Below are 10,767 nucleotides of genomic sequence, written 5' to 3'. Positions count from 1 at the left end.
ATCCTACATATTGTCTGTTTCGGTGTTGCAAGACAATATGCAGCATCGCAAGGTGCCTTGGCACGATGAATGTACAGCCATGGCTTTTAAGTTGGGAGGCAAGCTTGGCCGTATTGCCTGAACATCTGTTATTTCCTTTCGATGGTCTATACAAGTCGCCTTCTCAACCTCCCATCTTCGTCCGTTGAAGAACCTGTCCACCTTAGCAACTCGTGATACTTGATCCTCACGTTGCAGAGCATATCAACCATACCTGCTACAAGAAAACAGCCACAATGGCCTCATTGGATCCTTTTACCCAGAACGTCACCTTCCATATCGGCGATGGGACTCCCTTCGAGGTGAACGTGCAGGACATTGACACCTTCTTGCAGTACTGCATCCAGATCTGCACCAACTATGGCGCCCAGCTTGGAGCTTCCATCGTGCTCTTCGTCATCCTCCTACTCCTGACCAGACCCGAGAAGCGCAGTTCCAGCGTCTTCATCCTCAATTGCGCTGCCCTGCTCTCCAACGTCGGCCGTCTCTTCTGTCAAATCGTGTATTTCACTACCGACTTCGTGAGAGTGTATGCCTACTTCTCCGGAGACTTCTCCCAAGTGCCAACCTCCGCATACGCCAATTCCGTCATCGCAGTGGTATTCTACACCATCCTCGTGATATGCGTCGAGGCTTCGCTCGTCCTGCAGGTCCAGGTCATCTGCGCGAACCTCGGCCGTGTATACCGACAGATCCTCCTCTCACTGTCCATCGTGATTGCACTGATTCCAGTTGGATTCCGCATGGCCATGATGGTCGAGAACGCCATAACAATCATGGCAGCCGAAAGCAGCATCCATCTCGTCTGGCTTCAGAGTGCAGAGAACATCACCGCCACAATCAGCATCTGCTTCTTCTGCGCCATCTTCGTTGGCAAGCTCGGATTCGCTATTCGTCAGCGTCGCAGACTCGGTGTGCGGGACTTTGGCCCGATGAAGGTCATCTTCGTTATGGGTTGCCAGACTCTGGTCATTCCAGGTATGCAAACATCCTACTCTCTTACCGTCAAATATCTAACTGAACCCCGTACACAGCCATCTTCTCAATCATCCACTACATCGCCGCCGTCCCAGCCCTATCCTCCAACGTCGTCACCCTAGTGACCATCTCCCTCCCCCTCTCCTCCATCTGGGCCGGCGTCACCTTGATCAAAGTCTCCACTGGCGCTGGCTCTGGCCCTGCCACCGGCTCCGGATCTGGTTCGTCAGGCCGCAACCTCTGGAACGTGCTCTCCTTCCCTGTCTTGGACAGTAGAAACACTACAACTACCACTACTTCCTCAACACCAACTATGAATCCAGTCTCTACCTGCTACGCCGATAATGGTTCCTCCAAGCAGCTCAAGCAGCAGACCAATACCGAGGAAATCGGCATCACTGTCGAGCACGAAATCTCAGTGCAGAGCTTCAAGAGGGAGAGGGATATGGTTTGAACCGGATCATGAATACCACTGCTCCGTTAGTGTGATTCGGAGGGACTTGTTCGTATTTCTCTGGGGTCGTGGAATCTAGGTATGGTGGTTATCGTCACGTTGTTATCTCGGGACTGCTCATTTCAATTATGGTTTTCTTTTGTGACTGGCTTCTAACTTGTTGCGATGCACCGTGCATCAGTGACTTTTATTTCGTTTGTTTTATGCTTATTACCGTGTCTATTGGCATGATAGGTAGTTCTTTTGCGGCCGATTAACTGGCTTCTAATGGAATTTTTATTGTTTGTTACATGGAACAACTTCTCTTTAGGTAGGGTAGCTGGTACTAGTAGGTGTATTTTCCAGTAGTATCCGACAGCTACTTACTCTTTTTATAATGTATCTCTCGCGTAAACTCCACGCTACAATGGGCTTTGACATAGGAATCATCACCATAAGCGTTTCAATTAGCTATACTAAGTACTATACGTTGAAGGCAAATTCTATTTGCGACCGCTCCTCTCACAATACCGCCCAGCTGCGTCAAAACATGCTCAGCCCTCCCTGCCCAACTTCGCCAACGATTCCGTAAGGAAGTCTCTGGCGTTCATCAGATCCGTGCTGCCGTAAACAACCCTCCGCTTTGGCGCCCCATGCACCCCACGGTTGGCGGCCCCGGCACCGTCAGCGCCTGGTTGTCCGCTTGTCCGGCTAACCCAGTCCTGCAAGTTGCCGTATTCGTCCATGCTGCCACCACCGACGGTGAAGACGATCGCTTCGTTGAAAGCCTGTCGGCGCTGGCCGAAAGTGGCGCTCATGCCGGGCCCAGAGCTGTTCAGGCTCTGTCCTTGGGCGTTGCGCGAAGCCGAGGCCGGAGGCATGGCGCCTCGGGCGTTGGCGCTGCGGGGGTCGAAGTAGAGGTAGCTTTCTGTCTTGGCTATAGCGGAGCTGGAGGCGGAGGTTGGGTCCATGATGGATTCGGTAATCTTGGTCAGGGTCAGGTCCTTGTTGGCGGGCAGGAAATTCTTGACGCCAGAAATGAGGGAGTCGAAGTTGGCGCCGAGGGCTCCGGAGGTGATGCGGTCAGTCAGTTGGTTGGAGAGAGAGGAGAAGCCGCGGAAGAGGTTAGAGGACTGTTGTTGGGGAGCGGCTGTTGCGGTAGTCATCATGGTCATGCGCGTTATTTCTCGGACCTGTCTGACATAGGCGATGGGGGTCACATCCGTGACGCCGATGCGAGTGAGCGCCTCTTCAAATTGGGTCATCTCTGAGCGGGAAACCTCTGTTTCAGTGCTCAGGAACCAGATAATGAAAAGACGGAGCTTGTCCAGGGGTTCGTTGCCTTTGCTGGAGTCGTTGATGAGTTCCATGATCTGGGCTTTGGTTTGCTTGGTGATGTTTTCTTCCAATTCGAAAAAGTTATCCAGCTGGCGGTCTTTTATTCCCTTGAGCAGCGCGGTCGCAATGTTCATGTGCATGTCAAGAATCGCCTTGCGCTCCCGGAGTTCTGGAAGGAGTGTGATGGCAGCCTTGAGATGCTGTGCAGAGGCGCTGGTGTCGTTCTGTAGATCTTCAATCGAGGAAGCGCCGGTCTTCTTTGTGATCTCAGTAGCGTCCTCCTTGTAACGTGTAAGCTCCGCATCGATGTCTTCCGCAACCTGAGGAAATGGCGCGCCGGCATTACGCTTCCAGAAGAAGTCATTGCTATTTAAGTCATATGCTCTCTTTGTCACGCCCTTCGCAGGGTTTGCTTCGTCGGTGGACTCCACGGTGATCCGATTGAGGCGCATCTGTAGAACGTCCTGCACCAGAGACTGGTACGTCCACGAGTGGGAAAGCATAGGCACTAAATCCACGTTGCGATCGACAATAATCAAAACGGGTCGCGATGAGGGAACTCCAGGCGTGTTCTTCTTGTTTGAAAACAAATTGTCTTTCGAATTTAGGATGTGATCGCGTAGCTTGCGGTCCAGCTTTGTTGCTATCAATTCTGCTGCGCCGCCCTTAGGACACCGGATAATGGGGATGGCACCTGTTCGTATTCACCCGTCAGTTAAGAAACAAGGACCATGTCAATTAACCTACCCATTGTGACGCTAACGCTGAACAACCCGCTTACAATCCTATCCACAATCGCGTCCAGATCATCGTCGCTGGTTTGCGCACTGTTGATCTTCCAGTATGCATCATTTCCTAACCCCAGGCTGAAAAGGTCCGGCTCAGCCACAATGAAGTTCAGATACTGATCATAAACTTGTGCGACATGCTCTGCGGTGCCGGTTGTCGCTATCTGAGACGCAAAGTCTTCGAGGAGGGGTCTGGGTACGGAGGAGAGGAAGTTGACGTAGGCGGGAGAGTAAAGACCGCGAGAAAGGTCGTTCGTGATCGCTTCGACGTTAGAAGGTGTAGGTTCGACGAGGTAAACAACAGGGACGTCGGGAATTGGGTATCGTGTGGAATTGATATTTCTGGCGCAGGTCGTTAGCTACGTCACGTACGCGGAGCGATCAATTTAGGGGCCTGGACCAGGGTCCGTACAGATGAATTGTGACTCCCCAAGCTCTGAGGTCATTGACCCGCAGCACGCTGCTGATGACATCTCTTCCCATATTATCAAACACTAGGACCTTCCAGATAGGATCGCCATCCTCATTCAGTACTGGGGTAGAAATGAGGCCCTGCGCGGACGCATCGTGGTGGGCGTCTTCCGCGGGTTGCGGTTCATGGTTCAAGTTGAGAATCTTGTGAATGGAGGCTGAGATTGAGTTAGGAAACTATGAGAATCTGTAAAAATCCAATACGGACAGCAGAAACCTACCGACCTGACGGTCCCTCAAAGACGTTTGTTGCGAGGCCATAGTAGTTCGAATTAAGCTGGACTTGCTTTCACCCCGGATGGTTATCACGATTACCTGGAATGGCCAAGATTCATGACATGTGGTGAGGGGACAGTGGCAAGGAGATCAAGCGATGCGATAGTGAATTCCGGGGAGGACAGCAGCAATACTTTTAAACTCCGCTGGAGATAGATAATGTGATAGAGAGGAATTACCCACTCATCAGTCTGTAACTACACACTCTCCACCTGGCATCCTGAGAAGCTCCCGCAATTGATGAGGAGATGACATAAGCTCCCGCCCAGCCAATCTGGGCACTGCGATCATGTGCCTAGCGCTAGGTCGGAAGAGGCGTAGCTCATTTCAGGCGTGGCCCAACCGAGCGCCGCCCGGCTTTCTCAGTCTCACGACAACCAGCACTACCAACCACCCTCCCTCTCCCCCCATCCCTATCCCTTCCACCCTTCCTCGTAAAGCAAATGACTATGCTGCTAAGCTGCAGTCCCGAGTGGTTCTTTGTATAACACCTTTTCTTTTCATCTTTTAAGACAGAATAAGAAGAAAAGGTCCACCCAGGACAAGGCAGTACGAGTGACTTTTTGCCTCAGCTGCTTTTGCAACCAAAAGAAGAAGACAGGAGAAAAGTGAGGCTGGCAGGAGAGAAGAGTGACAAGGACAAGGATACAAACACAAGGCTTTTATTTGTTTAAAAGGATTGCTTAAGAAAGCCGGAGAAGGACAGAAACAGAAGGAGAGCAGGCTCTTCAGGAAGCCAAAGATTATCTTACGTCTATTATACGGAGTACTTGGCTGGTGTATTCGAAAGAGTTGATCCAGCTATTTGCAGCGTGGACAACCTTGTTCTAATCTGCCTAAAAAAGAAAGAGAGAGAGAGCGAGCTGAGAAGAGAGGCTGCAGCACTGGGGATACCGCGCAACGTGACGTGACGTTAAGGATATCAGGCACAGCCAAAGCCGAAAAGTCTGGTGCCATTGCTTCCCTCTCTGACTTACTCCGAGAGCTCAGGTGTGGTTCCCTTCCCCCCCTCCGCTGCCTCCGAATAGGAGACAATTTCACGGAACTGGAAAGCGGGAAGAGCAGCGGGCGCCGACCATTTGCCACCCTCCATTCGGCAACCCATCAGTTCTCTACCTACTACTTACAGTACTTACCTACCCTATTTGCACTACGGAGTACTACTTACTACACCTACACTACTACTACTCTACTATCTCTTGACTATCTCGGTCTTGGTCCAATCTTGGTCCACTATCGACGTATCAGCGATCCCTTAGGCTGACAAACCCGGTCGGGACGATTGATTCGCCCAGAGAGCTCTTGACCTAATATCCGGCTCCATTGGGAAGGTTTACTGCGCCGCCGTTACGCGTGACGGGAGAGCCAATCAACGCGCGGGTCGGCGAGTCCTCCCCACCAGGGGAATCACGCCCAAACTCCGACCAAGTCCAGAGCGGCATTGGCTTTTGTCCCAATTGAGCCTGGTCCCTCCCACACCTACACCACAACCCCGGCACGTGGATGCATGTGACTTATACTACATTTGGCCGTGCACCCGCTTTACTGCCTTAGTACCTTGACTCCACCCGCCGCTACCCACGACAATCATATACTTCCTCTCGACCTACATATTCTCCCAGGATCGAGGGTCCGTGGGTTTCTAGAAAGCGGGGGATGAACGGGAGTATGGAGCAGTCACCGCCGCAAAATATCATGCCCGGTCTGCACCGTGCACCAGTAGACCCCGGCTCGTTGCCGCCCGAATACTGGAACAGCTTTGAGCCTCTGTATACCAACCCCGACCCCCCACATCAGCATTCGCACCCATCCCAGCCGCCGCAGCTTCAGCAGATTCAGCCGGCACCGCCGCAACAGCAACATGCGACGCCAATGGGGATTAGCTGGGATCACCCCATGTTCAGTCAAGCTCCCCAAACCCGGAGTCCTCTGCCCACACCCCAGGAACAGAACCATGGCATCTATACGTCGGCCACCCCCCAATCGTGGCGGACAACCCCTTTGCAATCCCAGCAAATAATTCATCCCACGCCGCAGACGTTCTCCATGAATCAACAGTATCGTCAGGCGCAATTTCCTCATGCGCAACCGGCGTTTGATTCACAGCCACTCCCCTCGTCCGACAACTCGCACTTCCAGTCATACACCTTTCCCCGTGGCTACTATCCTCCTCAGAATCTCTCGGTGCCAGATGTCTTTCCTCAGTCTCACTCTCCTCGGCCCGCTCAAGCACAAGCCCAGCCAACACAATATCGGTCCGATTCTCACCAGCACCAAGTCCCTCAATATTCTCTTCCTGCGGGCTATCCGGAGGGGAACACGGTATGATTCATCGATCCATTTACTTACGTTAGTTGCTGACTCTCACTAGCATATCCCGATCAATTTCGCTGCCGGATACGGGCAGTCGACTCCAACTGTTTCTGAGCAGACCATCAATCCACAGTTTCTGAACTCACCGCAACAAGCTGCTAGCCAGCAAGCATCCCTCCAGAATAATCTGCTATACATGAATCCTGCGGACTTCGAGCGTCCTGAAGATCCAAAGTATGTTCCAATAAAGGGGTGTATTCCTTCTAATAATCGCATGCGTTCTGACTGTTTATAGGTTGTACTCTTTCTTCCGGGATGACTTGCAAGTTCCACAAATTCTGGGTCAGGGTCAAGGTCAGGGACAGCCACAGCCACAGCATACACCCCAGCCTCAGCCTCGAGCTCAGCCCATGGCACGGAACCAACCAATCGCCCCAACCACGCAATATGAGTTCATCGTGCCCTTGAATGGTAAAATTCACTCCACCCCATAGTTGCGCCGCATTCACTCACCAGACCAGGTCAAGATACAGTCACCCCCGTCGCACCAGTCAAAGCAACAAAACCTAAGAAGCAACCCAGCGTGAAGAAACAATCACAGCCCAAAAAGCCCACCATGAAAGGGGGAAGCAAGAAGCTGGATGGGCAGTCGGCCTCGAGTTCTGAATCAGATAGCTCTGATGAGTCAGATCTTGAGATCGAGGAGCCTGAAGAGGTATCCCCACTACCACCCACTCGTCCTAGCGAACCCGAGGCTGCCGCGCGGTATGATGCGCTCAAAGCTGTGTGGTCTCCACGTAATAGGCACCCCAATGTTGACAAGGTCAAGAGTGCACTGGTTGCGTTCAAAGATGTTGTCAAAGCCGTAAGAGATGCGTGGAAGGAAAGCAGCCAAGCCATGAAGGTGGCAGAAAACAAGGGTGATAATGACAAAGCAGCGCAACTAAAGAAGAATGTGGTCCTTCAGCGGCGGCTTATGGACGTCGTCGTCAGCACCACCCAGGAGCAAGGCCACCCAACCATTGTCGAGAAGTATGTCCTTTCTCTACTCTCTTCCCTTTCCTTCCCACATCTGGCATGTCCTCGTGGCCATAGAAGTCTGAAACGAATTGAGAGCCTCTCCCATGTAATTTACCTAGTGTGGGCTTTGGCATATAAAAATGTGCTTATAAGTAAGGGTGCATATATGCTCTTCATCCGAGGACTAAACATACCTAGCTGTGTGTCCTCAAGCACGAGGCAAAGGAGGATAGAATGCCCATCCTGGATGAGACAAGCAATCTCCTGCCGTCATTGTACAGGTGCCCAAAGTGTGTTCCGTTGTGGTGTCACCCTTCGGAGCATGAACTTTGCTAGCCTCCGGATGCCTTGCATCTGCTTATTGATATTTTCATGTTCATTTGCTAGATTGTGCCGGTCGCTGACGTATGTGTTTCCAGGTTGGGTGAACATCCAATGGCTGTAGCTGCCCTGTATTCATTCTTGCTGGATCGCCACCAGGCTTCTGACATTGACGGTGCTTTGACCGTGAATATACTCAAGGTAAATTACAAAGCGGCTTTGGAACTTCTTATTGAATCAGGACTGACCTTCACTGTAGTTGCTTTCCAAATTCGTGACAATGGATGAAGATGTTCTCCAGAAAACGAACGTTGCCAAGTTACTGCCTAGATTCGTCAAGAAGGGCGGACCGGCAGTGAAAGAGCTGGCCCAAAAGATCATAGACAATGCCGCTGCCTCGACGAAACGGAAACTAGAGGCGGGTAAATCCGCTTCGAAGGACGGTTCACCTAAAACTTCAGTGGCTGACGGGCCCGTCCCAGATGGACGTGGTGGTGAGGGTACTGGATCTAAGAGGCCCAGAGAAGGTGAAGGGAATGGGCAACCAGCAACCAAACGAATGGTTGTCCCTGCACACCCCAAACCAGCAGCAAAACCAAACAGCACTGTGGTTGCTGGTGTCAGCAAACGCCCGCAGGAGGTAGGACAAGATAGCAAACCAGCTGCAGCCAATGCGGCCCGCCCCAAGGCCAACATCATTGCACCGAAACCCACCAGCCTGTTTGGTAGTTTGAGCTCGGCCTCTAAGAGACCTGGAACATCGAACGCGGAGCGAGCGGCCGCGGCGGCCGCAGCGAAAGCAAGGTGCGTGCTATTTCGTTATCTTTCTGCTGGTTTGATGGCTAACATAATGAGCAGTAATCCTGCGGAAAAGAAGGAACCCCCGCCCCCAAGGCCTACTTTCTCATTCGGGGATTTGATGGCAGATTTGAACAAGCAGAAGGATCCTGCTCCTGTACAGCCTACGGAGGATAGACCCCCCGAGACCGAAGAAGAACGGAAGAAGAGGTTGCGTAAAGAGGCACGCCGGAAGTTGCGTGTCACATGGAAGCCTGATGCGTCACTTACGGAAGTTCGTCTATTCACGCATGACCCTGAAGAAGAACTCGGCCCTGGCGATCACCTGGGAGATGTCAAGGGTGAAGGCAGCGTGCTCAAACTTCACCGAGACCTCGACGAGCTTGAGGAGGAAGATGACGGTGGCATCCGTGAAGAGCAACTGTTCGACTACTATGAGCCTTCGGGTAAGTCGTTGAATTTTGTGATATTGTCGTCTTGTGCCTGGATACTAACCGACTCAGAAATTGACAACGGCGATATCGCACCCGACGATCGCGCGAGGAACTACATCAAGCGCGGCGGCATTGCTGAGCCGACTAGTCCTGAGAAAAGTGCTCAGGAGCATCGGGAGGCCACGACGCTTATGGTCTTCTATACCTCGCCAGCAGACGTACCGTCGACACCAAAGGAACCTCCCCCAGCGGATGCGGAAGACACCGCCCCCGAAGTTGTTTCCTTTGGGGAACTGCCGGACCATGTCAAGGTATGTTCTGTTTCCCATTCTTGCTTTCGACGTCTTCTGACAACAGTACTAGGCCCGACAGGATCGATACTTCGCGATGGTAAACCCTCAGCCAGCCCCAGCTCCCCAGAGCGCACCGAACGCGCCATTCGATATTTCGAATCTACTCAAGATTATCCAAAGCGCGCCTCAGCAACAATCTACTCCACCACTAGCTCAACCCCAGGTCGCCCAAGCACCCATGTCCGATCTTGAGCGAACCTTCAGCATGTTTCGCCAGCAGCAGCAGCAACCGCCCCCGCCTCCGCAGGCACCATTGCTGCAAATGCCTCAGTTTCCACCGGCTTCTCAGCCTCAAGCTGCTCAGGGTGTAGATTTCCAGGGACTTTTGTCGATCTTCAATGCTCAAAAGCAGATGCAACCTGCACCCGTTGTACCGCAGGTCCAGCCATCACAACCTAGCATCGCTCCTAATCTGGCCGCCATTATTTCCCAATTAACTAGTCAAAATCAATCAGCTGCGGCCAATGGACATCCGCCGCCAGGCCACTACGAGGATCCGGAGCGGAAGCGTATACGTGAAACCGGCGGATATGACGGAAACGACGATGAAAGGTTCAATTCCAAACGAAGCAGATCAAATGAGCCGAACAAGAAGCATGTAAGTGCCTCTCACCTTGCATAGTTTTACTCCAATACTAACATAACTCTAGCCCAAAGCAGGATTGGTTCCTTGTCGGTACTGGCGAGAAGGCAAGTGCCGCAAAGGTGACGAATGCACGTTCCGCCATGATCCCTTGGACTGACGCTTCTCTTTCTCTTCTCCTGATACCCCTCTTGGTTCTCATTCATTTATACATCTCTGTAATTTCACATTATCGCATCTCATTATATCACCTTACCATTGTACATTTGCCCTGCATGTGTTGCATTGTCAATCAACGGTGTCTCAACTTTTCCTTATGTTGGCAGAATTTTCATAGCGTCACGCATCTCATTTCGGAGCATACCATATGTGGAGTATCTAAGGTGTTGCGTGAGGATTACGATTATATGTCTTATTCTCTCTATCGGCTACACGTTTCTGAGTGTGTTGATGCTGTGTCTGGCGTTTGGGGTGTGTGGCTGCTCAAGAACGAGCAGACTAGCATGTACATTAATAGTGATCAACCGTGGCAAGGGTTTATCTGCCGCCGAAACAACCAGCGACCAAATTTCCTTTGTTCATATCTTTCCTCCTTGTAGCTTTTTTAAGCTTAACAGAAATA

The 10,767-nt window shown here is 51.9% G+C and overlaps 3 protein-coding genes across 3 annotated transcripts; 2 read left to right on the top strand and 1 right to left on the bottom strand.

Annotated features, from left to right (window-relative positions):
• Positions 1–275: 275 nt before the first annotated feature.
• preB (alpha-factor pheromone receptor STE2) lies at positions 276–1,471 on the top strand (the record flags this gene model as incomplete). The annotated part of the gene is made up of 2 exons (XM_025708835.1): positions 276–1,017; positions 1,074–1,471. The coding sequence occupies 2 exons, from the start codon at positions 276–278 to the stop codon at positions 1,469–1,471; spliced, it is 1,140 nt and encodes a 379-aa protein (XP_025562979.1).
• A 432-nt stretch (positions 1,472–1,903) lies between these two features.
• Positions 1,904–4,655, bottom strand: sly1 (syntaxin-binding protein). The gene is made up of 4 exons (XM_025704012.1): positions 4,269–4,655; positions 3,989–4,205; positions 3,536–3,918; positions 1,904–3,482 (listed from the first exon to the last, which is right to left on the bottom strand). Exons 1-4 carry the CDS (start codon positions 4,306–4,308, stop codon positions 2,005–2,007), a joined length of 2,118 nt encoding a protein of 705 aa, XP_025562978.1. The 5' UTR covers positions 4,309–4,655; the 3' UTR covers positions 1,904–2,004.
• Positions 4,656–5,911: 1,256 nt separating this feature from the next.
• Positions 5,912–10,737, top strand: BO88DRAFT_404883 (uncharacterized protein). Its single transcript, XM_025706738.1, has 10 exons — positions 5,912–6,645; positions 6,695–6,870; positions 6,932–7,107; positions 7,158–7,668; positions 8,076–8,178; positions 8,237–8,781; positions 8,836–9,221; positions 9,279–9,520; positions 9,573–10,160; positions 10,213–10,737. The coding sequence occupies exons 1-10, from the start codon at positions 6,019–6,021 to the stop codon at positions 10,303–10,305; spliced, it is 3,447 nt and encodes a 1,148-aa protein (XP_025562977.1). The 5' UTR covers positions 5,912–6,018; the 3' UTR covers positions 10,306–10,737.
• The last annotated feature ends 30 nt before the right edge of the window (positions 10,738–10,767 follow it).

This window comes from Aspergillus vadensis, assembly GCF_003184925.1.
Source record: "Aspergillus vadensis CBS 113365 unplaced genomic scaffold BO88scaffold_11, whole genome shotgun sequence".
Lineage (NCBI taxonomy): Eukaryota > Fungi > Ascomycota > Eurotiomycetes > Eurotiales > Aspergillaceae > Aspergillus > Aspergillus vadensis.
This window is presented reverse-complemented; position numbering and strand designations above follow the sequence as displayed.

Coding starts and splice junctions, on each gene's coding strand:
- sly1 (XM_025704012.1), bottom strand. CDS start 4,308: ATGGCCTCGCAACAAACGTCTTTGAGGGACCGTCAGGTCG. Junction 4,206..4,268: donor TTTGAGGGACCGTCAGGTCG/GTAGGTTTCTGC, acceptor ACTCAATCTCAG/CCTCCATTCACAAGATTCTC. Junction 3,919..3,988: donor TGGGGAGTCACAATTCATCT/GTACGGACCCTG, acceptor GACCTGCGCCAG/AAATATCAATTCCACACGAT.
- BO88DRAFT_404883 (XM_025706738.1), top strand. CDS start 6,019: ATGCCCGGTCTGCACCGTGCACCAGTAGACCCCGGCTCGTTGCCGCCC. Junction 7,108..7,157: donor GTTCATCGTGCCCTTGAATG/GTAAAATTCACT, acceptor TCACCAGACCAG/GTCAAGATACAGTCACCCCC. Junction 8,179..8,236: donor TGACCGTGAATATACTCAAG/GTAAATTACAAA, acceptor CCTTCACTGTAG/TTGCTTTCCAAATTCGTGAC.